The following is a 27,519-nucleotide window of genomic DNA, read 5'->3' on the forward strand; positions in this document are numbered from 1 at the left end:
AGAGGCTGTCTTTCTTCCATTCTATTTTTTTAGGCCCCTTATCAAAGATTAGATGGCTATACGTCTGTAGCTTTATTTCTGGGTTTTCAATTCTATCCCACTGGTCCTGAAGTCTGTTCTTGTGCCAGTACCAAGCTGTTTTGATTACTATGGCTTTATAGTAGAGTTTGAAATTTGGTATTGATATTCCTCCAGCACTGTTCTTTCTGTTGAGGATCGTTTTGCTATTTGGGGTCTTTTATTCTTCCATATGAATTTTTGGATTGCCTCTTCTATTTCCTTGAAGAATGAGGTTGGAATATTGATAGGTATCGCATTGAATTTATAGATAGCCTTGGGAAGTATTGTCATTTTCACAATGTTGATCTTTCCAATCCAGGAGCATGGGAGTTTTTGCCACTTTCTAAGTTGTGTTTTGATTTCCTTTTTCAAGTTTTTAAAGTGAAAACCAGTTTTTGTAAATGCAATTAAGTCACAAATCTCAGGCCATCATCTTGAATTTAAGGTGGACTGCCCTTGAATCCAGTGGCAACTGGTCTTCTTAAAACATAGAGAGAATGAGGTCTGAGGCAGAGGGCTTCTTGAGTCTACAAGGCAAGTAACACCAAGAGATTCTAGCAGCTCCTAAAACTTAGTGAACAAGAATGGGACAGCTCCTCCCTCTAAGGCTTCAGAAAGAACTAACCCTATGATAATTGACTTCCCACTTCTGGGCTACAGACCTAAGAGAGAATAAATATTGCTTGTTTTAAATCATCAAATATGTAGTTATTTTTATTTTTGCCAACATCAAGGAGTGTTAACTCTGGAAGCTTTGGTGTTCTTGGTAACTTTTAAATCCAAATAAATATGTAAGATGGTGTTCACTTAAAAGAAAAAACTTAAAAGAACAATGTTCCCCTGATGGAGATTTCTTGTGTAGTTGAATCCTGTCATTCTCTGTATGAAGAGGGAAGCCTCCACTCACAAACTGCACATGCCTGATTTTAATACCTGCATTGTTACAGGAACAGCAATTCTCTCAGGCCAACTCAGTCTTGTTCATAAGTATATACCTTTATTTAATCATCACCACCCATGGCCCTTTTTTAAAAAACATCTTCAAATGTGCTTGGAATGTGTGGAAATTTCTTTGGTCTTATCAGATGAATACCTGAGATCCAGCGAAGATGGGTCAAGTGGCCATTCTTCTCAAGCAGACGACACCTTGAGCTGGCACTGATGCAGGTTTTTACTGATAGTAAAGTATTGCAGTTTGTTGAAAGCTTTTACAGTAGGCATCCTGCTGTAAGAATGTTGACTCTAAGAGATCCTGTTTCACGAAACTATCACCGAAGATACCCCTTTGTATGTAATCTGACAGAGATATTCTCAATATTAGAGAATCTCATATCTGGCAGGGAGGTTCTCAATATTAGAGGGAAAAGAGGTGGTCAATATTATAAGATGAACCTATAGCAATCAGAGGACTAAGGTCTTGAAGCAAGTCTGTGAACTAGTGGTTATGTGTATGTTGTAGCAATCAGAGGACTAAGGTCTAGAAGCAAGTCTGTGAACTACTGGTTATGTGTATGTTGTTACTTCTCTTTGTCATTGAGCTTTCATAGCCTTTTGAGATGGTAAAACCTCATGTTACATAAAGCCATAATAATAACCTGGTACTTTTCTCTCATTTTCGATCAGAATTCACGATTTGAGGCACTCTTTCGCTGTTTTATGTTCTTTTTAGATTTATGAGCAAATTTAATTTTTTACAGCGTGTACATGAGTGGGAAAAGGTACATTTTTTTTTGCTTTCTCACTTTACTGAACTGGAAATTTATTTTCCATTTAGAAACTAATTGGAAAATTTAATACTTTTGTATTGTTCTAAAACAGGATGCTATTAGCACTGTGACTAGAGAATACAGTATTGTTGCCAGCCCGATGGTTTCTCAGTTCTTGTTTTACCACCCACACAAAAGCTCAAAAAATTGGATACAATTGCCATCTTCTGAAATAGTGTGGGTTTAAAATGTTTTAATAATGTGCATATTCAAAATGATAACTTCTAAGTGCATTTCATTAAATGTTTTGATTCAATACCATTGCCCACGAGAAGAAATTTCTCATAACAAAAATTTTTAAGTTGGCATAGTTTATAATACATACACACGTAAAGCCTATTAGCTTACATAAGTTATACAGGGGTTATTTCAATGTGTCATTTCTGCATATGTTTACAGTTGATTCCAATCAGTCTCATCCCCTCTATCATTCTATTTCCCTTACATTACTAATATTGTTGTTGAAAGAAAAATGGAAGTTTAAAGTACCTCAATTAAATCTTTCATAAAAATTGATAGATGCTAGTGCCTCATGACTGTAATCCTAGCTACTCAAGAGGCTGAGGTAGGGGGATTGTGGTTTGAAACTATCACAAGCAAGAAAGTCCATGAGATTCTTTTCTCCAATTAACTACTGAAAAAGCCAGATGTGGAGCTGTCACTCAACTGGTAGAGTGCTAGTCTTGAGCAAAAAAGCTCTGGGACAGAACACAGGACCTGAGTTCAAGTCTCAAGACCAGCACATACCTGCCTCTCCCCCACCCAATACACACAAATAACCTACAATAAAGGTCCAAAAGTTATGATAAGTACCAGAAGTCAGTTCTAGATAATAATATTCATCATGTCCCAACTCCCAAAGCATTCAAAAGCTCAGAGGATGTGATTGTTTTTTTCCTCATTAATACACAGCCATACTGAAACTGAGAAGCATGTTAAATAAAGGTTTAGATTATGCACTTATAATCTGTCATTTAAAAACATGTGATTTATAAAACTGAAAAAATGTATATGATAGGAATGTGTTTTATATGTTAATGAATTTTTGTTAACAGTGGAGTACATCATGGTTTTCTCATTGCAACTATAATTACTAGTGTTTTGTTTTGGAACAAACAAAAACAGGTTTTTTCATGAGCCACAATTGAAATGTATTTCCAGAACATTTGTTTTTTCACTTATGCTGTATAGTCTTTTCTTTGTGCTTTACCCTAAATATACAGTATGAATAATTTAATGTTCTTCAAATTCATTTATACTATAACTATTTGACATAAATAAAATATGAAAAATTGAATGTTCTTTGAGCTATGTACATAAAGCAATACATATATTTTATGTATTTTCTAGATGTTTTAAAAATATAACCATAATCCTAAATAAAATAAAGCACTTTTTAAAGTAACTATAAGATTCTTTTGTGTTTTGTTATTTTATTAGAATAATATTTTTGTTATAAGTACTTGTAATAAAGAATTGCAATTCAACAAATTGTTGTATAAGTACAATGCATCTTGATCAATGTCACCCTTTCCATTATTTCCCCCCCAATGATTTAGTTTTTAATTTTGAAAAAAAAGGAGACATGATGTTTAAAATCTTATTTGATCAAAGGAAGCCAATATTTCTATGTACTAAAACGGGAAAAAATAATATTAAGTGAAGTAAGCCAGGCCCAAAGAAACATAGGTCTCATGGTTTCCCTTATTTGCAATAACTAGTATATGTCTGGGACAAGCAGAAAAGGTCAGATAAGATGATGTTAAGCGAAATGAACCCAAGATAGGAACATAAGTGGTTTTTTCTTTCTTGCTATTGTTTCTAACATATTTATAAGGTAACATGTGATTTTTGTTGCTTTATATGTCCCTCCACCACAGTATAACCCCTGTTTTCACTGTATTTGACATTGGTATGATTTGTGGAGGGGAAGGGAATAAATAAAATGTTTAACTAGGGATACAGATTGATCCATTGCAACAATGAGATGTATAAGACACTATGTTGAAAACTGAACTTCACAATTTAGGCTGGGTGGGCAGTGGAGGGGGTTGGGGGGTTGGGGGGAGTGTAGTTGAGGATATGGAAGGTATGGTAGGGGAAAAACAAAGGAGTAGGCAACAATACTTGATAAGAAATGTACTCATCACCTTGCTCATGTAACTATAATCCCTTTATACATTATAAAAATTAAAATAATAAAATTATATGAACCAAGTAAATAAAAGTCATAGATATTTCTAACTGGCTTTCTTGGACAATTTCTAAGATTCTCTTGGTTCTTTTTTCAAAGTAAAGATAATAAGCTTAAGTCATGTACAAAAGTACATTCTTCTTTAAACTCTTTACTTGAGTGATTTCAGCTGTATAGTTTTAAACAAGTAATTCTTTCTGTTAAAACATATTTGGTGAAATCATTGTGAATTTTAAATGCACTAACAAAGATACATTTTAAAGCATTCTACATAGAAAGCTATAAGTAATGATGTTAAGTATAATCACTGCATTAATCTAATATAGATGTTAAGACTGTTATTATGAGATATTCATGGAAGAATAAGTTTTTACTATAGGATCCTGAAAGGTTTTTTTGAAAATGTTATAGATAAATAACAACCAACAGTATATTTTGACTTTATCTGAGACTGAACAAAACCCTAGAAAAAAAATTATCATGAACAAAGAAAGAGCTCCGTTCTCGCAGGATGCTTTGGTAATTGGATGGCTGGATATTGAATTGTAAATTTGAAAAGTATAAAAATAATTGGGGTTCTAAATATTCGTGTATGATTTGTACTTCCCTTTGTTGCCAAGAAGGTTAAGTTTGGACTTACATCTTTCAGAAGGTGAAAGGGAAGTTTTGAAGAGAAGTGGTATGTCAAGAGTCATTTCTAAGATGGAGAAGGGGATAGAAACATTAGATATTAGACCCTTTTCCAGACACAACATTGTAATTTCCATATCATTATTTAAATTTTAAATACTACAATACTAAGCCACAGACAGGCTAAAAATATGACCAGGACATCGGGTTAACATCCTGGAGTCAAGAGTCAAGTCCAAATATCCAGCTTTACATTTCTTTATTATTCCAAAGTACATTCTAGGTTAATTTGATGAGTAGTTGTATCTTGTAGAATTAAAGAAGCAAAGAGACAATGAAATCACAAAAGTTCATTTATACTCTAACAGATGTTTACAGAGATGTTATGTATACTAAGAATGTTTCATTTATCATGTACAAATGAGTAGGACTCATTAGGTATTTTATAAATATTTCCACATGCTCACTTGTTTTGCTTTCTTAAGAGTTCTAACTTAAGTGTTAGAACATTGTAAAACTAAATAATTGAATACTGAGCATTTAATTTTTATTGAATAATTTGTTAATTCTCAGACCATTTAATTTTCAGACTTATTCACATGACTCTGCCAACATGAAAGACTTCACAGGACGTGGGTTCTTTAGAGTTCATGGAACTTCTCAGGCATCACAGCAGGAGATAAGCTGCAAGAGAAAATCTACTTTCTCAGCTCTGATATTCATTTCTTGACCTATTACTTAACAAAGATGTTTGCTGAGTAGAATAACTCCAATTTTGATACTTGGTACCAACTCCATTCTTCAGTGATGCTTATGGTGATAGAAAATATAACCCCAAATAAATTCATTCTCTTTGATGTGGTTTGACTCCGATTTTGATACTTGGTACCAACTCCATTCTTCAGTGATGCTTATGGTGATAGAAAATATAACCCCAAATAAATTCATTCTCTTTGATGTGGTTATTACTATTAAGTCACTTCTGGGAATATTGATATTGGAATCTGTTAGCCAGTGGGTATCCATATGGTACTTCAAGTCTTTTGTTCTACTGACCAAGCATAGCAGCTCTGGAATTGTGTCATAGAAGTGCTCCCAAGTCCGAATCCTTTACTGTTTACTAGGAGACTCAATTATTTTCATTGAGCATTCATCCTGAACCATATTCCAAAGATTAAATAGCTGTTTGGACTTGACTTCTGTGCACCTGGCTGCCTAGCACTTAATTTGCCAATCTTCCTGGTCACTAGACCTTTATCCTATTACAGATATGTATTAACTGTGAATTGATCTTTCAGCTCACAACTGCCTGGCTACCTGCCTGGATTTCTCAGTATTGCTGAGCCCAGATTCTGTCATTGTGCTCTTTTACTTGAACCTTTGTTACTAGCTGTGATGTGACTTATACCATATTTTACCTGTAGGCTTGTCATCTAAGTGTCACTTCCTTAGTGAAAATTTGTCTTGTCCTGAAGGGCAGGTCACACCCAGACCTGGATCCATTCTGCTTTTTTTTTTTTTAACTTTTTCCCCCCAATGTTGTTTTTTACAGAACATAAGCCAGAGTGGCATAAACAAAAATAAAAGAATGTTTACAGTGATGTATGGTAGGGAAAAAATGAAAATTAGCTAAATTGCAAAATAAGACATGCACGTACTTTCATAAATTTAAAGAATAGTGGCAGAAATTTCATAGCATAGTGCAACTGAAAATCCAAGAAGAGAGGTAAACTGCATGAAGGAATTCTGCTGAAAGGTTACAGATTTCTGTGTCCCTTTAGTGTTTCACATCAAAATTACCATCTTCAGAAAATTGTCTGAACAAGTCAAGTGCTTAGTCTTGGAGAAGCAGAGCCCATGAAATGTTGTTGAGACAGAAGTAGAAGAAGAAAATGTTCCAAATAGATAGGAAACCATCATGTCAAGATGCAGGAATGGAACTTGAGAATCAGAAAAGGAACAAGTTGAATTGACAGTGAATCATCTGAATATGAATTCAATTGCCTCAAATCAAGATTATAGTTGAGCCCTAGTTCTCGGAAATAAGAATCATGTGTATGAACATTTCTGGCTCTTGATGTAGGTCATAATCTTTTTTACCAGGAATAATCCAGTATAAATCAATTAGACCAATATGCTATTAAAATGTGATGCAGATAATTTTAACAGCTTGTACTCTTCCTGAAACATTTATGAATTGCTGAATACCTTATTTACTCTTAAGGAAACCTGAAATGTAAGAGCTATCCTTAGGCAATGTCTTCAAAATTCTCTGGAAGCTTATAAATAAGAAACCTGTGGAGTATTTTTCCCACCTCCATTTTATCATTGGGCTATGATATAGTCAATATCAGCATTGCTATTGGGACTTGATATTGTAGAATGTGTACAGCAGTGTAAGTTTGACTTCGTAGCCTTACATGGATGACTACATCTGCATTTGAAAGGGAAAAAAATAAAAGGTTTCTCCTAAAGACAGTAACCTTATCATCTACAAAGATGACTGCAGAAATAAGAGATGAACTTACTTTTGTATTTTTACATTTAAATTTATAAATAAAGGTTTATTTCTACATGAGTATGTTTTATTTATTTATTTTTATTGTCAAGGTGATGTACAAAGGGGTTACAGTTATGTAAGTAAACACATTTCTTGTCAAACTTGTTACCTTTTCCCTCATTTTCCTCCTACTTCCCCCACACACACTCCTAATTCCCAAGTTGTACAGATCATTTCCAACATATTGTCTTCTGCATATCGCTGTTGCATTGGTCCCCCCTTGTCCTTTGTTTCACCATTCTGTTGTTCCCACTACCTTCTCTAATTCAGATAAATGTCTATACAATACCTGGGTACCAAAATCAAATACAGTGACAACAGGGGCTAGACCATAGGAGGAAGAACATACAAAAGAAACAAGAAATCACATAGTACATTATAAACAACAATAACAAAGAAAAACCTCTTGTGTCCATGTCTTGGAGTTCATTTAGCTAGATACTTTTTAGACAGAGTCTCACTTTGTTCCCATATCCATGCTTCTCATTGTAGGTAGAATGATGGGCTCTAGGACAGGCCTAGAACTTTTTTATTGTGAAGGTGATGTACACAGGGGCTACTGTTACATAAGTAAGGTAATGAGTACATTTTTCAAACTTGTTATTCCTTCCCTCATTTTTCTCCTACTTGCCCTGCCCAATTTTCCACCTTAAGTTGTACAGATCATGTCCAACATATTGTCTTGTTGCATTGGTTTTCCCCATTGCCTTTTGTCTCACCATTCTTTGTTCCCCTTCCCTAATCCTGATAAACATATAGCATTTGTTTCTGAGAGGATACATGTCTCAGCAATCATCATATTTTGTTGTAATTCAGGGATTAATTAAATCGATGTAATCCCAGTTTGTTACAGTAGGGCTAAAATGAAAACCAGAGGTTTGCATGTGCTAAACCAGCTCTTAACCTCAAGCTGAATCCCAATATTTATTACAATTCTAGTGTTTCAACATTTTAATAAAACAGAAAGCTGTGCAAAAATGAAAACATACCATTTCTGTCCTACAGCAATTTAAAATGTAGCAGGAGATGTGGCAATCTATTAACTCTGATTACAGACAAAAAGTGCTAGTAAAGTATTTACTGAAAAATAATTTTATAGGAAGATGTATAGATTTCAAGCAGAAAAATATATACTATACAGAATTTTAACACAATAAACAACTCAGTTAAAATTGGTCAAAGGATCTGAGAAGACATTTCTTTAAATAATATTCAAGTAGCCAATAAGTATAATGAAAGATGTTCAACATTATCAGGTAATCAGCAAGTAAGTAATAAGGTGCAAAACCAAATCACTGAAAATCCATGGGTGATTAAATAAAAAAGATTTAAAAAATAAAATGGAATCGATGTGGGAAATTATACCCTTTACCTATTAGTGATGGGAATGTAAAATGAAACAGCCTTTGTGAAAGTCCATTTAGCAGTTTCTCAAACAGTCTGAACATGGGATTACTATATGATTGAGAAATTCTATAGCCATAAACACAAACATACAACCATATAACACAAAACTTGTACATTTGAACATTCAAAATATTAATCCAAACCTAGAAATAACCTAAGTGAATATTTACTGATTTTAAAAAGTAATTTAACAATACAATGGAGTATTCAATAGTTTGTACAACAGGAAGGATGTGCTGACATATGCTACAAGAAGGATGAAGCCTAAATATTCTGTGCTCAGGGAAAGAAATCAGACACAGAGCAGTATGTTATGTGAATCTCTTTATATGCAATGCCCAGAAAAGGCAAATCTGTGGACACAAACAATAGATTAATTGTAATCTGGTTCTGATAGGAAGATAGAATAGGGAAGTGATGGATCAATGGATAATGTGAGAGTTTGGTATAACAGCAAGAAAATACTGAATCATATACTTCAAATATTTACAATAGTTAATATTATGTAATATGAACTTTATTCCAAATGAAGATACTTTCACTTCAAAAAGATATGCAATTCATATATAAAGTAAATGAAAGATATTTACATTTGAAATGTTAGTTCACAAAATATAGTTTATATGTTTCTTATACAGGTATACAAATCATATATATAGTAGATGAGAGAGCCATATATTCTCAGTGAGAGTTCACAAAATGTAGGCACAGTATACTTGATCTAAACTAAGAGTGAACTTTTCAGTAGAAAATTAGATTTTGAAAAGTAGCTATTTTATGCTAGTTCAAGTACTATTGAACCTTGGGAAAAGGTAGAACAAATCACAAGTTAAAATAAAGCGCTAGGAAATAATTACTCATACTCTCTTTCATAAATGAGAATATATGTATTTTCTACTTTTTAAAGTATGTTCACTGGACTATTTAGGTGATTTATTTGTATTTGTTAACAATTATTTGTACATGGTAGATCTGAGATTGCTTGATCAAAAATTATCTCTGAAAATACTATTTTAGCAAACTGCACATATTTTAATTCTAATAATATTTGTTAGTTTATAATATTATTTTAACATTAGCACAGTATTGTTTTTGTCATCACCCAAATGCAATAAAAGGCAATATGTGTGGTTTTGTTATTTAATGCAATATTATACAAAAATACCAACTAGAAGTTTTGACATGATTGACTGGTTTCTTTCTTTTTGTTTTAAAGTAAGTTCATTTCATTAATTTAGATGTTACATTATCAAAGAAAAAACAGTACCTATTTATTTATTTCCACATTAATTCACACAACAAGTGGTGGCAACATTCTTAAGCAATAGCTTTTGTTCTACTGTTCTTTTTTCCCCATTTTTTGTCATGATGTGACTCAGTAATTCACCATTATTTGCCATTTTCTGATTAAACAGCTTTTAGAAAATGTTGAAGAATGTTGTATATGTTGATCTATAAAATTTGGTTTTCCACTGGTGATATTTTATCTTTTTATTATTCATGTTTTGCATCTTTCTATGTGGGCTATATAAATATAATAAGCATATATAACACTTTGTGAGCATATATAAACATTTTGTATATTTCTTTTTGAGCATATATAAGCACTTTGTATATTTCTTTTTGTAGATTCAACAAAGAAGTTGAAAGATGTTCTGGAAGAATTCCATGGTAATGGGGTGCTTGCGAAGTACAATCCTGAAGGGGTAAATCTTTTTCCTATCAGTTTTGTCTGTATGCTCAGAGAGAATTTCTTCATGAAGCATTTTTAAAGATATGTATATGTGTATATGAACTCATACATGCATATAAATATACTGCAGTATATATACACACATGTATATGCATATTTACATATATGTATTTACATATATGCATATACATGTATGTATATGTCTCACCATAAACAATCCTATGCCATACATAAGCAAAATAGAATTCATAGTAAAAATAGTGCTGTTTTGGAAGATATGTCAAATGTAGTACATTTTTCACTCAAAATTTTCTCTCAAATAACCATGCCTCTATAGTCTGTGCCTGAAAAATGAATATTATTATAATATAGTGCCAAGTGTCCCGTTTGTCTGGAAGTCAGGAAATAAAATCACATAGAGGAAAAGGAAGATGCCTCTCACTCTATGGCATGCAGATTAAAACTCAAAATGGACCTTAGTGTGGAGCACAGGGATTACTCCTTTCAGACAATTATTCCTTTGAACAAAGAAAGATTTGTAATGAGTATAACTGGCTTGTCATCTTAAGGAGCTGCCATTTCTCACCCTATCTATTATTTGTAAACTTTTGAGTTCCTGAAATTATTTCCTTATAGAAACTTGCCTAACTTATGAGTTACTTTTGAATGCCATTACTTTTATGAATTATTTTACTTTCCCAATTATTTGTTAAGCTACCTTTGAGTTAATGTTAATTGAGAAACAGGATATTCTGAAAGTTTGAGCATCATTAGCTTTAGTTCATTTGAAGCTTCACCAGCAGGTATTTTGTGCTGTTTGGAAATAAACTGAACCTCTGTCTAAAAAAGACAATTTTGTTTAAATGTATCATCAAAATAGATTAGTTTACAGATTAAGTCAAAATTTCTTATTTATTCCCATTGTTCATTTTTTTCATATTTGCAAGTTTGTACTTCTCTAGATTATGTTGAAAATAATTTTAGTTATTCTAGGCCATTCTCTGAACTCTAATTCAAAGCATGCACAGTCTCATAAATTCATATCAGAATTTCTCATAATTAATTGTATTTTAGGTAATATTTTATTTAGATTTTTACTCAGTTAATATTAAGTGTTTTTTGTTTGTTTTGTGGGTTTTTTTGGTGAGTTTTTTTTGCAAGGCATTACTATACATCCCAGGCTGATCTGAAACTTGCAATCCTTTTGTTGTAGTCCTCTCATTGCTGGGATTAGAGATAGGACCAATTTCATGTCATGTTTTCTTACTTTACTTTATATTATCATAGTTTCAAAAACTAACCTCTGGTTTCTATTCTTTTTTTAATTGCATATGTTTACTGACTATTATGATAGGAAACCATGGTGATTTAAAAATCATTAATAGTTTACAATAACATGTAAATGGCATGCATTTCCCTAACATTTTATCTTCCTGAATGCTAGAGAGAAAAAAATGCTAGAGAGAAAAGAAGTAATCTTGGCAAATAAACTTGCAGGACTGGAATTTTCTAAGTACAAGGAAGCAGAGGAAGAAAATCAACTTCTTAAATTACTATAAACTCAACAAATGCCATTAATCCTATCACAGTATCAGTTTTTTAAAAAAATCATTATTAGTCCTGCTCATGCCTGTAATCCTAGCCACTCAAGAAGCTGAGATCTGAGGATCTTGCTTCAGGGCAGGAAAGTCTGTGAGAGAAGTGGACTTTAGGTCAAAATGGTAGTGCACTAGCTTTGAGTGAATGAGCTCAGGGACAGTATCCAGGCCTGTGTGCTCAAGTCCCATTACTGACAAATTAAAAATAAAGAACAAAGAAGAAAAACATAGAAAATCTACTTTTATATAATCTCCATATAGAGATTAAACATGTTTTCTCCCTGAAGAAATCCATCTGGAAACTGACTTTATCTCCATTGTGGTTGACACAATGATTTCTTTATGGCTTAATATCACTGTGTATTATCTGTGTCATGAGGATCATCAACAATCTTATGATGCATTTATATAGACTTTTATATAGACTTCCTAGTTCATTGTTAGACACAGAGCCTTTTAAAAATTATGCTGTCTTCCCATGTATGTAGATTATATTAAATATATTATTAAGACAATGTAGCTACTCAGGAGGCTGAGAACTGAGGATCACAGTTCAAAACCAGCCTGGGTAGGAAAGTCTGAGAGACACTCAGCTTCAGTTGACAACTAGAAAAGTAAAAATTGGAACCATAGCTCAAGTAGTAGAGAACTAGCCTTGAGCACAAAAGCTCTAGGACAGTGCCCAGCCTGTGAGTTCAAGCCCAGGACTGACAGTACCCAGCCTGTGAGTTCAAGCCCAGGACTGACACTCTTCCTTCCCCTGAAATGCAGAAAGCTAGATGTTATTGTCCCCCTAGTAGTCCAAAATTCAGATGGAAATAAAATACTGATCTTAATATTTTTTAAGAATCTTTACTCAGGGAAAAAATTTAAAGCTTATATAATTATTTTAAGAACAAGTATATGTGTTATAAAAGTCCATGCAAAACAACTAGAATATCTCTTTGAAGTGTGACTCAGTGGTTGCTTCCTTGCCTAGGAGGGGTAGAGCCCTGAGCTCAAACCCTAGTACTGCCTAAATCAATGAGTAAATAAACAAATCCTACAATATTGATCATGGAACCAAAAGTTCTGAGGTTTATTTTCATAAAACTTATTTGAAATATATGAAAGAATTCCAAGTGTTCAGTTTGTGCAGTTGAGTTAAAAGATGAGTTAAAAGTTGTTTGTTATGGATAGCTACTTATTGAGAATCTGTTATATTAAAAAGTAGAAAAGTGACTAATTCTATCTTACTTTAAAATAGATAATACCTTGTTTTCTAAAACAAATAGGATTTGTAACATCCATATAAAATGCATTTGCACAAAGTGAATAAGGTAAATATCCCTTAACTTTAATTTCCTCCTCTAAATTAAACTACTTCAGTGGGAGAAGCATCATTTTGCTTTTAATTCATTTGAGTTATTGAATTAAAAAATATAACTTCATTTAAAAAATATAATCTGTTTGGTCTTTCACATTTGTATCCCTTAAAGACATTTTAATAATTAATCCTTCAAAAAGTGAGTAGGAGAAATAAAATCAACAGTTCTCTCAGAATAAACATCATAGAAAGGACTGAGATTTCTAAAGCTATATGGCAAACTTTTCAAATAAACTTGTTTCTAAGATTACCCACATGAAATCCTAATGATAACTGATAACCACCATCATGTTGGTCAAAGTGCATTGTACACAGAAATAGTTAAGTTGAATTGAGACCTTTTTGTAAAATTACTTAAAGATAATTAAAAAGGGAATAATTAAAAAAACTACCCTTAATTTCCTAGAGTCCCCACTTAAGACTGATGGCCTTTATTCTTTACTGCATTGATGAGGCCAGAATGAGTACAACGTCCCTCATAAATAAGTAGAATAGGAGCAAGGAAAGATACTGAACAACACAAAAGCCAAATTTCCTATTAGCCTTAAGTAAAAGAATGTAAGTATTCCTATTCCTATTTCTATATGGTCCAGTTATAGAAAGAAGACATTCATAAAGCACAGGACAAATAAAGTTCTCAAAGAGAGTAGTGGAATTTGGTATAAGAGAGAGAAGAGTCTGGTGTTGCATGAACTGTTTCTCTCCATTCATCTTTTCTTTCTTTTCTTTTTTTCTTTGTCTTGGGTTTTCAATTGAGAACAAGTTGTTCCACTGAAACCTAAAGAATGGAGAGAACATAGATAAATAAAAAATAGATTTATAATCTTTAAAGGTATGGGGGCAACTTGATGTTTTATGCAAGTAGAAAGAAATATTAAGTGTTAGAAATATATTCATAACTTAATGTATCTTTATGCATAGTATTATAGTTTTGCTAGTCTATGTGGAAGGTTTCATCATATTGTATATAGTATAAATTATGTTTGTTGAGTCATTAGGAACTATTGGCTTAGTTCCTAGTCCAAGATTGATCTCAAGATTGGTTCTCAAGTTTTAGCTTACATCAGAATCACATGGTGTTTGGAAAAACAGATTGCTCCTTGACTCATGATCATTCATTTCCTTATTTGATGTTTTGGGGCAGTGTTTGAAGAGTCTGCATACTGTTTTGGAACCACATTTTGAGACCTGTGAGGGTAGAGTGTATTTTAAAGTTGATCTGTAAACTTGGACTTATACTGAAATAATCACAGATATAAGATGATGAGTATCAATTACCTTCCATTAACACATGTATTCTTTCTTCCTTTGCATGCACAGAAACCAGACATTCTTAACCAAGTAAGACATTTTCTTTTCTATTAAAATATATCTTTTTTCCTTTTCCTGATATAAACTATGAATTTATCTTCTATATCACTAAGCTATACCTATGTACCTATAAGCTTTAGATAGTATGTTAGCCTACAATATTCACAAAGTTATCATTGAGCTCAGGTATGTTAGAAATTGTTCTAATCAGTGTCTCAAATGAAGAAATCATTACTTTAATAGAATACAAAATCATCCCACATATGGGTTCTAATTTTATAGACACCCAGATATATTAGACTTTGAACTATTTATTTGATGAATTTTAATTAATTTGTTTACAATGGTAGATTTAATTATATTCAACCTAAAATGGTAGAGCTTTTTTGTTTTACTTTATCTACAGAAACCATTGCTGTCCTCCCAGAATAAAGGCAGCCAATTTGTTGCTTCAACGACTTTCTCCCAGAAATTCTATTTTGTAAACTACATTTAAGGAAGTAACCCAATCTATGTACATAATTACCATTGGTTCCTCTAAATACATATTCCTCTGTTATGAGAATATCAATATTGACTTTCAATACCACTTAGGAATATTTCTTTCTTACATATGTGAGTTGTCTAAAACCATAACATTGTTTCTTTTGAGTGGTACTGGATATAGTCAAGTTCTTTATATTTCTGGTAGCATCCTGCTGGATTCATAATTTCATGCTCAACATGTAAAGTGCAGTTGGTTACATCAAAATGAACCCAGGGGTTGAGGTACAGAACCTATATTGTAGTGTCTCACCGGACGAGGCATTTCTGAGTGTCTCCTCTGACTATGATGGTATTCACCAGCCTCCATTTCAGAAGGTCCTCAGTGAGTCATTATCAAATTTAGATACTATGGGCTTTATGATATTTAGGGGCTATTCATCAGAGTAAATGCTCTTCTTTTATGTGTCTTCATATCCACATCTTTGTGATTAAATATTTATTGAGCAAACTAAGTCAGCCAATGTGCTTTTCTGCACCTGTTGCAACTACTCATAAGGCAACATATTAGCTATAAAATAACACAATTTGAAATTTACGAAGTAAAAGAATCTAATTGCTTTTGTCACCTCATCTCTCTCTACATTTTCTACAAAAAGATAATTGAGTAAAACCTTGCAATTTTGCCATCCAGTGTTCATACTTTACAAATATACTGAAGTTAAAGAGTGTTAAATACCTGATGCAAAGAAGTGTTAGATCTTATACTCTACATAGGAAAATCTGCCTGTACCTATGTCTGTGTTGAGTACACCCTCGGAAAATGTTCTTTAAAAGCGATCATACAAGTAAGAAATGAATGAAAAGTGACATTATTCATTAAAATCATGCCTAGGCATACTTACATAGATTTACATGACATTTTCATTGAGTTTCATTTTTCACAAAAATCTTTCTAGCATCCAAAGGCAAGACAGAGTTACATCGATTTAAAAAAAAGAAATAGTTATTTGAATACATACTTTTATTTCAAGACATTTTGAAAACCATGCTACAAATATTCTGTTCATAGGTGGGCACCAGTGGCTCACACCTGTAATCCTAGCTACTCAGGAGGCTGAGGTTTGCAGTTTGTGGTTCAAAGCCAGCCCAGGCAGGAAAGTCCATGAGATTTTTATCACCAATTAATGAAGAGAAAACCGGAAGTGGCGCTATGGCTTCAGGGGTCGAGCTCTTGCCTTAAGCTGAAGAGCGCAGGGACAGCGCCCAAGCCCAGAGTTCAAGCCCCACAACCCACAAAAATAAATAAGTAAATCGATAAACAATAAATTTTTGCTCTCCATATTAATCAATCAGCCTATAAGTCAAAGGCCAACAAAATATGTACCAAATATAGATACTTGCAAGAAGGGAAAGTGGAGTCCAGGGGAGAGAAGTAGAAGAGTAAAAGGGGGGAAAAGGGGAGAATGCAGGCAAGAAGTCATTGTACATACCGCAGAATTGAGAAATATAAGGGAAGAGGTAGGTTGAAGGGGGCTGAGGATTCTGAAGTGATGCAGAGCAAGATGTATTGTATACATAAATGTCTTTGCTGAATGGCAAAAACATTCAACACATTACCTAAAATAATGATGTGTAAAGAAGAGAACGGTTAGGTGAGATTGTTGAAGAGGATTGAGATTGATCCAAATGTACTGAATTCATTAACTGCTTTGCTGAATGGCAACTCCTTTGTATAACTACTTAAAGATAATACAAATATTCAAATAAAATATTTCCACACAATATTCTATTTAATGTCACTTCAATTCATCATTCATAGTGTGCAATTACTCTGAGATCTTGGTGCATCATTGTCTTTCTTGCCATGAATGACTTTAAAAATACATTTCTAATTCTTTCTTCATCAAATCTTTTCAATCTTCATTCAAAGAATAGCTTCTCATTTTGTGACATCATATTTAAACCTCAATTGCATACATTTTATTTTCAGGGAAAGCTAGTCTTTTGGATTATTTGTCATGAAGTATTAAGACATTTTTCATTACCCAAACTGCACTTGAAAAATTGAAGTTGTAATAGTTACAGTTTTTGCTCTTAAAAAAATTGATGTACAAAATTTCAGGTGACTACCAAAGTGCACTGAGAAAATTAATAAAAAATATCACAGTACAAAATTAACAATAAAAATAAAATACTTAAAATCACAAATTTCCTGAAAATGTTTTAACATAAAAATATATATACAGAAGCCATGGTGGTACACAGTTCTAATTCCATCTACATAAGAGGCATTCATAAGTGCATTATGATTCAAGGCTCTCCTATGAAAAAAGCACAAGATCATATCTGAAAACTAGCAACAAAGGCTGAGGGCTTGGATCAAGGTATCAAGCTGATGAAGGCTTGTTGGCACACCAGACCTTGCGTTCAAACCCTAGTCCTAAATGAAAGAAAGATGCTTGAAATCTTAGAAAATTAGCTTTGCTACACAAATACAAATACATATACAAACTCACAAACATCTCTTTATATTGGCACATATCTGTGTATATACCCATTGGCTAAATGGTCTTACCATCAGTTTTCAGTTGAGTGCAATGAATTAAGTTCTATGGTAAAAGGAAAGAGAAATGTTTTAAAGAAACAACTAATTTCAATTAGAAACTAATTAAGACCTCATGTCATCACAGTTTTCTTGTACAGTAACTTACAATATTTTAAATATATAAGCCCTCTATCAATCGTTATTGATTGATGATTCAAGGCCAATCCTTTTTTGTGGTTTTGATATGTACTTAATCTATTATAGTTCAATGATTTATTTAGCTAATTAACTAAATACCCTTTAAGAATACAAAAAAGAGTTTCAGGAAAATGTAAAATGTCAATGATTATCTTTTTTTTTTTTTGCCATTCGTGGGGCCTGAACTCTGGGCCTGTGCACTGTCCCTCAGCTCTTCAGCTCAAGGCTAGTGCTCTACCACTTGAGCCACAGCGCCACTTCTGGCTTTTTCTGTTTATGTGATGCTGAAGAATCGCTCCCAGGTCCTCATGCATGCGAGGCAAGCACTCTACCACTGAGCCACCTTCCCAGCCCCAATGACTATCATTTGTATTACAAAAGTAATGTTTTTATGGTCATATGAATCTACTAAAATGAGTGAGGTCATGTTAAAATTTGATTTTCCACTACATTTCTCCAATAACAGTTCCTTTCAACCTGTTGAAGCTATAGCTCTCTGTTGATCTAGCATCTTACACACTAATTGGAAATATGTTTTGACTTATCCCCTACTATCTAATCTGCCTGTCTTTCTGACCTAGTCTGTTTCTGCTAGTAAATCCTATATAACATGTTCTAGAACATTCCTCAGTAAGCATGATTATACTTCAGGGAGGGCCTTTCACTAACAGTTTGGTCTTTCTGTAATGTTCTTCCTCCAAATATTTGGAAATTCCCTCAGCTTCTTTAAATCTGTACTCAAAGCACACTTCCTTATTATGTGATCATTAGATTGCAGTTTTAAATCTAATCTGCAATCCCCAAACCTGTATTATATACATTTTTTGCTTTTTCTTTCTTTCTTTCTTTTTTTTTCTTTGTGTGTGTGTGTGTAGGAATCAATCTCATCTGATGTGATACATACAGCCTTTTCTTTTCTATTATTCCTTTCCTTAAAACTTAAGATCCCTAATGGGAGACTCCTTGTCTGTTCCAATAACAGCTTTATACCAACACATGGAGTTCAACCTGCTCCACAGCAGTGCCAGTGAACATTTGCTGCATATGAGGTAGTCCCCAATCCAAATCTGCCAAAGGACGTCAAAAGAAGTTAAAGAAATTACATATATTTTCATCCACCTTAAACCCACTCAGATGAATACTGGTGTCATTACTTTAGCATTACAGAGGTATTAAAAACAAAGGGTACAGATGATCAAATAAAGTAATGAAAATATAGACACGTGTTTTTTGCTGACTTGTTAGCAACAGTTTAGCTGCTCCCTTAATGTTTTATTCTTTCTTATATGTTTTTTATTGTAAAAATACTATACAGAGGGGTTACAGTTACATGAGCAAGGTAATGAGAACATGTCCTATCAAGCATTGTTACCTTCGCCTTTGTTTTCCAGATTACCTCTGTTGTCTCCCTAACTAGTCTGTGCCTGTTTCTTAAAGAGCAAAATTGAAAAGCAACATTTACATTTAAAACACTGTGGGTATGCATATACATATGAGTTTTCAGCTGATTCCAGTTTTGAATACCCATCCAATTAAATTTTGCCCAACGATTCTCATTATTTTTTTAAAAATTAATAAACACATAAATGATTTCATTATGTTTAAAGGTCAATGTCTTTCAATATTAGCAGTAGAAACTGTACTCAAACTTGAAAGAAAAAAATCATTAAGCCCTGAGATGAGGAAAATATGTAAGTCAAAGACTTCATTCACTTATCAGAAGCATCTGATCATTTGAATAACATAAAATCTTTTATGAACAAAAGGGAAATGGGCTACTCAGGAAAGGAATTGAAGAATAATTTCTCATTAGTCAAGTCAGTTTATTGTTAGCTATAAAGAATGGTCACCTTTTAAACATTGTGGATCACGTATATCAGCATAAAATAAAAGAGAGCGATTTGCTGGCAAGAACACAGTGGAGAAGGTGAGGAACATGTTCACCCTGTCGGAAATTTAGCAAAAAATAATATCACATCATTTCCTAGATGCCATTGAGGACTTAAAGAAATACTGATTCCATTTTTTCTCCTCTCAGGAATAGACTTGTTTTTTGTTTTTTTTAAAGTAAACTATTTTTAAATTCTTGCTTTCTGAATTAGTATGAATGCTGTCTAATACAGAAAATTACAGCCAAATGTCTGAGACAAAACAAACCTGAAGTTCTGATTTGAGAATATTCTTTGAACTTCATAATTCTCTATACTAATAAAAAGTCAAATTATGATGATAAAAATATCTGTCTTACTTGAGACAATGCTCCCTTATATTCATCATTTTATTTTTTTTGGTTTTACATGTTATATATTCAAAAGTATATGAAATGCTTTATATCACTTTTATCCATTTAGACAACAAACCAGAAATTTTGATCTCATGTTTCACTTTTGGGGGAGGAAATAAAGACCTAGCTAGAGTGGTCCGAAAATAGAGCTAAAATGAGTTGTTTGTTTGTTGTGAAAAAGAGTGTTAGGGCATTTGAGAAAGGGGAGAAAGTCTAAGAATTGAGCAAGCACTCTTAGGAAGATACAGAACAATACAGAAGCATTCATTGTATGGTTTGTTAACTGGACAATAGGCATTTTGGTTCATTTTCTTCTCTGAGCTGGTTATTTTTTTGGTTTTAATTAGTATATTGCAGGTGCTTATTTTGATGTGGACCTTGCTGGGTAGGGAGAGTCCTATAAAGAGTACATAATTGAGATTTGGCAAGTGTTTTGTTTCAAAGCCAAACGTCAGCCTCTAAATTCCTTACGCAGGGTCACTAAGGGCACAAATAGAAGAAATAGAATCTGATTTTGGTTTTATGTATACATCTGTGGGCTTTTTGCTGTTGTTCTTGCTTTGTTCTTGTTGTTTTTTGCTTTTTTTGTTACTTCATCAAACTCTTATAATAGCTGCTTCAAAGTATTATTATTCTACAAAATGAGGCCCATTGTGAAACTTCTGACATCTAGCCCTTTGAACCTTCTAAAAGGTCAGATTTTTAAAAACATATTAGATTATTATTTTTATCATTTTTAAATAGTTTACGAAGGAGTTGCCATTTAACAAAGCAGTTTATGAATACATCCCTTCCCTACTCATTTTCCCTCACTTTCTTAATTTTATAGAATAACCATTGGACAATAAACAGTGACAATAACCAAGAACATAATGATTATGAAATATACATGGAGGTATTTATAGCAGTTAAGGCTAATTTTTCAATATTACTTGGAGTTATGGAAACTTAATTTGATTATAATTACATAAATACTGTTTATATTTGTTTTACTACTTGTATCCCATTTCTGGTGCCTTAAAAATAGTAAATGCTCTAATCCTCCTTAAAAGCTAAGAGCTATGTCTTGGTACTTTTATTTTAATTTTATAGTTGAAAATTTTCCTTGAGAGGAAATCATATCTGCATAGTCACATAGCTAGTCTTGGATTCAAGAGCTTATACAGGCTGTCTGCCTGAAAAGACTAAGTCTCTAATTATTTGTGTATGCTAAACAGAATACAATCAGAGATCTAGGACTCAGAATGAAGCCATACCACTCATGACATTGTTCCTACCCTATGCCTATAAATATTTTTTGTCCCATAGATTTCACAGAATTCTGCAATAAAATCAACCCCTAATTCTATCAGGGGCTTCACACATGTGGAGGGTTATCTACTGGTATTGGTTACTCATCCAACTGAGCATGGATTACCTCTGTTTAATATGTCTAATAATGAATGCTATTAATAGGCATTACTTTTAATTGAAACTTTTGCCTAGCTGTTGGTCTTTGTATTTTTAAATGTTTACTACATTTAATGTAATGTGTAGCCTTTGTTTTGTTTATTGTTGCTGCTAGTGCTAGGGCTTTAAATCTGAAGATTGGGCTCTTGATAGATTTTTGAACTCATTAAGGTGCTCTACCACTTAAGGGTGCTTCTAGTTCTAGATTCTTACTGTTTGTGTGGAGATAAGAGTTTCCCAGATTTGGCTTACCTGGCTGGCTTTGAATCCAAATCATCAGATTACAAGTGTGAGTCTTCAGTGTCCAGCTCTAAATACCTTTTGAAAGTACTTTTCCTTTGCAAAACTGTTATATTGTTCTACAACTCACAGTTTTTAATTACGCAATTCAATTTTTGGAGCTTTTATAATTCTGAGATGGTAATGATTTATTAAATGAAGACAAAATGATACTTCCTTACAACCACCAATATAATATCTTAAATCTGAGAATAAATAAGCAAAACTAAACTAAACTGCAAATGTCAGGCAGAGTGTAGGCAGAGTCTAAGAACTATTAATAAAAAGAAGTTTTGGTTTCTTTTTCTTTTCCATGAGACTAAGTTAAAATTTATTACATATGTATTTGTATGTCTGTATGTACACATATATGTGTATATGCACATACGCACATATAATACACATACATGTATACATGTATCTATGTGTGAAGTACATGTATATACTTGCATGTATATACGTATATAGCTTGCACATGAGATAATCTTTCACAATTTACTTTTTCCAGTGATAGCTTTGAATAATGTATTCCACCTTAGGCTTATCCAAAATCACAATATAATAGCAGCAATTACAATAATAATAAATAATGATAATAGGCATTAGTCACCTTCTGCTATCTCCCTCCAATGCATCACATAGGAAAAGTTGACTTTTTTCATTTTAAAAATAACAGTTTGGAGAATTAATTGTATTCTTCTTTTGCCAGGGCTTTGAGAAAAATTGAAAACAGCCTGCCAAATTTCACTTTTGGCCTATTTTTAGCGTCATCTCAGTACATTAAACTGTGTGAGGAGGGGGGAAAAAGCAGCCTTATAAGGGCTTTCTTTCAGGCTCATCTTTCCTTGGCTTCTCTTACTCTTGACAAATACGGCTTTGTTCCACCTTCGTCTTAGTACGTTTGATCATTCTTTCAGAGGGACAGGACCTACAACACTGCCACAGGTCTCTTCTACATTATCTTTATCCATTTCTCAGAAACACTCTTTCATTCCTATTCCTTTCCTCCAAAGTGTTTTCACCACATCTATAATGATAATATTCACTGCCCTTTTCTACAAAATCTGGGCATACTGGTCTCCAATTTCCAGGGAGGAGTCAGACTCCAGCCTGCCCTTTTCCTCAGCAGAGGAAGAGGGAACTCTGTGGAGGTTTCTGTGAAAACTTCTTACTGAGATGGATGTCCCAAGGTGGATTCTCTAGCCATTCCTTTAGGTAGCCAAGAGATTCAGCACTATCAATGACTTCCAAATGAAAGTCTGATCAAGACAGCACTGTAGTGAGGAAGGGTGTGAAAGGTATATGTTTCTTTAAAAGACTAAAATGAGGTTTGAGGATGTTTTATCAATTGATCTTATTAAGTAGCTGAAGCATTAATGATATGTGTGTGTGTGTGTGTGTACGCATGTGAGTGTGCCAGTTCTGGGCCTTGAACTGAGGGCCTATGCCCTGTCACTGAGCTTTTCTATTCAAACTAGTGCTCTACCACTTAAGTAACCTGTCTTCTCCTGGTTTTGCTTTTTCTGTTGGTTAAATTGTGTTAAGTGTCTGATGGATTTTCCTGCCTTGGCTGATTTTGAACCATGATCCTCAGATCTCAGCCTCCTCGGTAACTAGGATTACAGGCATGAACTATGTGAAGCAATAATTATTTTATTTTGAAATTTCTGAAAGTGATAATCATCATTATAGACCAGGAAAGAAGATGAGAAATTCTGTTCTTTCAGTGTGCCTGTAGTGTGAATGCATGAACCAACATTAACTTTTCAGCCAGGAACCTGATTTAACCCTTGCATCTCAGTAACACTGGGAGTGACAGTCCCAATTGTTAGCAGATTCAAAAGATTAAAAATGTATCAGGTCCTCTAAATACTATGCTGATAAAAATATCTCATCAGAAATCTCCATCTCTTACTTTACCATCAGAGATGAAACATGCATCTCATTTGTCAAAACTAGTGTAGGACTTCCCAACCCTTTTCTCATGTGAATACTTCTGTTTTGGAAAGGCAAAGTGTCTGTGCTAATTCTTACCGCTACAGATTTTAAATGTTACACAAAATCTTATAACATGTGTCTTGATCTTAAAATATGTGTTTAAACATTGTTGTCTTCCAGACGATAGATTTTGAAGGTTTCAAGCTATTTATGAAGACATTCCTGGAAGCAGAGCTTCCTGACGATTTCACAGCACACTTGTTCATGTCATTTAGCAACAAGTTCCCCCATTCCAGCCCAATGGTAAAAAGTAAGCCGGCTCTCCTTTCAGGGGGTAAGTATATTTATTTTTAAAATGTGTTTATATATATATATATATATAGTAAAAATATGTCAAAAACCAAATCATTATCAGTTTGAAAATATGACTAAAATTGCCTTTGATACCCGTGTTTTACTTCCATATTATCACTGTATAAATTTTTTACAATGTTTCCAATATAATAATAGTTTTATATCACATGAAATTTTATTATTATCTGTCACTTGACTTTGAAGTTTATGTCTTCCAGGTGCTAATTTTAAGAGATAGTTCATCAAATTTCTAAGAAGTATTATTTTGAAATTTTCCGTACATATATAAGGAGGTAACAATGCAAATCTTCATATCAGAAGAAGATAGAGATGCCAGCTAAAAAGCGAGGAGCTTAGTAAATGCCACTCTGCCTAGTACAAGGCTTCTAAGAGTATAGCATTTTGATTATAGTTTTTCTCTTCCCATAATTTGCTTTAGTTCTATTAGTATTTCTCATTAGATCATGGATTGAAAGAGATCATCACACTTGCTCTTTTTATCTGAACGAGATTCAATCTTTGGTCTTGTTCTAGATTGAACAGCTTAATTTTAGACAATTCCTTATACTTATTGAAATATTTAAGCATTTTAATTTTCTCCTCATGCTATAATTTACCGTTATGCTTTAAATTTTATAAATTACAAAAGGGTCATTTATTTAACTTGGAAAGATGAAATATTTTACATTTTTGAAAACAAATGAATGTCCATGCCAGAAAAATATGTTTGTGTCAGGTAAAGAAGAACAATTCTAATAAGTTGGTGATTTTGTAAGGAATTAAATCTAGACTTTACCTTCTTCTAAGAATATGTAGAACACGTAATAAATACTGTCAGTTTTCAGCTTTACCAACAGTAAAAATCAAATCAGATGTCATAACCTGAAAAAAAAAAAACAAGGAAACTATTGGTATAATCTCATACTCTGCACAGACCTACTTGTAAAGGATAAAGACGATGTAAACCTTATGTAGCAGGAATAAATTAACTCTGATTCCTTTTCAAAGATTGGCCTATTTTGAAGCATAGAATCCCAGGGCTGTTTCTACCATATATTCTTCTCCAAGAACATGGGAAGGAACAAGGGACATTAGAAACACAATTAAATAATTGAGATTTCCTTGAATAAGATACTGGAAAAATAAATGTCTTTCTATTCCTAGAACTTTGCTTAATAATAATATTTTATTTATTCAAGCTTGAAAAAATCTCAGATGTCTTCTGAACAGAAAGATGCTAGAATGTGATTTGTAAATCTCCTGTTGGAGATTTAGGAAAAATAGGTTAGCTACTCTATTCTGCATATGAAAAATAAGAGTTTCTTAATAAAAAGAAATCCTATAATGGTGAAAGGGCATTGCTATCATTACTAAATATAGGAAATACAAATGAAATAAAATATTTAATTTTGCTAGAACAAACTGTTCTAAATTTATAAATAGATCTGGTTTGTTTGTATATGAATGTGTACTTGCATATAGCTGGTTTTTGTTTGATTTTAGAATACCTAACTATGCATTTGGAACTTTATGACATGAAATTGCTTATGTGAAGTATTTGTTGTAACATAATTCCCTCTCACTGCCTGTTTAAATGATAACATCTTGTTTTTTCAACTTGGATTCCAGATTTTTGAAGATATACTCAATGTAATACCTGTCAATCTTTCTGATGGTACTTCTGGTCATTATGAATGGCAGATCCCTAAACATATTTCTGTGACTATCTAAAGATCAACTTATTTTTTAACTCATGGCTTTATACATGCTCAAAAGGTTTGTTCAGTTGGCATTTGAGCCATGCCTCCAGTCCTGCTTCTTGCTAGGTTTTTTTTTTTTTGAGATAGAATCTCATGGACTCTTCTGCCAAGTCTGACTTTAAACCATGTTCCACCAGATCTCTTCTTCCTCAATGGCTAAGTTTACAAATATGAGCCACTAGCACCTGACTCCAATGACCAACTTCTGATCTTACTTTCATCCTAAGAGTATATTATTTGAATTATTCTTCTTAGAGACATTAAAATATTATTTTCTATAGGTAGACCCAAATTCCCAGCTATGACTTGATAATGTGCTGTCTTTATTTTTTCAATCAATATCAATTGAATACCGCGTATACCCAGAGAGAATTTTCATAAGCATGCATATTGCTGCCAGTACAAGTTCCTAATACATCAATTCCTAATACCAGTGTTTATATTGCTTTGACACTTATTTAGTTAAAAACATATATTATACATAAATAAATTACTATTGATATTGTCCTTTTGATCTATTATATTCAAATTTTCAAAGTTCATGTCTTTTTCATTTTTTCCATCCAGTCTCAACACACATGAAAATTTTCACATCATATTAAAAATAGACATTCAGATATAAAATTCCTTAAAGACTCATTGCACAACCCATCATCGTTTCTTTAGCTCACAAAAAAAATCATACTTATTCTATTCCAGATGGAGCTTATTCTCTAGATTGCTCATAAGATATCCAACTGTCAGGCTCACTGACAGTTCATCTTGGTGAACGGCTCCAAATCTGTTGATTTACCACACACTAAGATATTAGTCCTTCCTTCCCTTCACCGTTTCACTCTTTCTATTGATTTAATTACACGATGTTCCCTGTTACTCATTAAGACTGGTTTTAACCAATCATCAGATTCGTTTCATGATTTGCTTCCTTAGTGTTCATGTCATAGACAACCAATTACCAGGCTCTCTGATGGGCTCTGACTTCCCATCGCTAAAATAAAATTCTGGACAACGATAATGTTTTACTCCTAAATCTCCAACTTTCCAGCCTTGACTGTCATCTATTGTTATGTTCATATATTAAACTTCTATTTCTCAAAAGCATATAAATCCTGAGTATGTAAAGCCAGTTAAAGTTGCTTTGATGAAACAAGTGCATGAGGTATAGATAGGAATGCATGGAACCCTTGTCACCAGTCTTCCTAGACATCCTCTTCTGAAGTGACATAAGGAGAGCCCTTAAGATGACAATATCTGGCTCCACCTTCATTGTGGAGCCAGATATTGTCATCTTAAGGGCTCTCCAGGGCATGCAGGTTACAGAATTTGCCTGCAGTCCTAATGCTCTGTCTCCCTGCCCCATGCACTGAAGACCCCTTTCAGATCCAACGGGTCCTTAGGATTTAAACCTGCCTTGCTTACATGGAAGTCTTCATTTTCTCACATGATGTTCCCTCTGTCTTGATTTCCACAGCAAAACGCATCTCCTCCTTAACATCTTTACCACAATGTCATTGGAATCAAATAGTCTGCATGAGGTTTGTACTAGGAACTCTATGACTAAGAAGATAGAAGAGGTAGAGTGTCCCACTGGGAAGCAACCCTGGTAACCTTGATAAAGACATCTTCTTCTAGTAGCATCCC

The 27,519-nt window shown here is 33.2% G+C and overlaps 1 protein-coding gene across 4 annotated transcripts in view; it reads left to right on the plus strand.

The window, feature by feature from the left end:
- The window catches only part of Dgkb (diacylglycerol kinase, beta 90kDa), a 543,021-nt gene that overhangs the window by 61,928 nt on the left and 453,574 nt on the right, over nt 1-27,519 (plus strand). For 2 of the 4 annotated variants that reach the window (XM_013024002.1, XM_013024003.1), the window contains exons 2-4: nt 10,247-10,323; nt 14,595-14,615; nt 23,945-24,098. In XM_013024002.1, coding sequence (XP_012879456.1) covers nt 10,247-10,323; nt 14,595-14,615; nt 23,945-24,098 — 252 coding nt within the window. The remainder of the gene's footprint in view (nt 1-10,246; nt 10,324-14,594; nt 14,616-23,944; nt 24,099-27,519) is intronic. The other 2 variants (XM_013024005.1, XM_013024004.1) reach the window with 1 other exon arrangement.

Source organism: Dipodomys ordii, unplaced genomic scaffold (genome assembly GCF_000151885.1).
Source record: "Dipodomys ordii isolate 6190 unplaced genomic scaffold, Dord_2.0 Scaffold72, whole genome shotgun sequence".
Lineage (NCBI taxonomy): Eukaryota > Metazoa > Chordata > Mammalia > Rodentia > Heteromyidae > Dipodomys > Dipodomys ordii.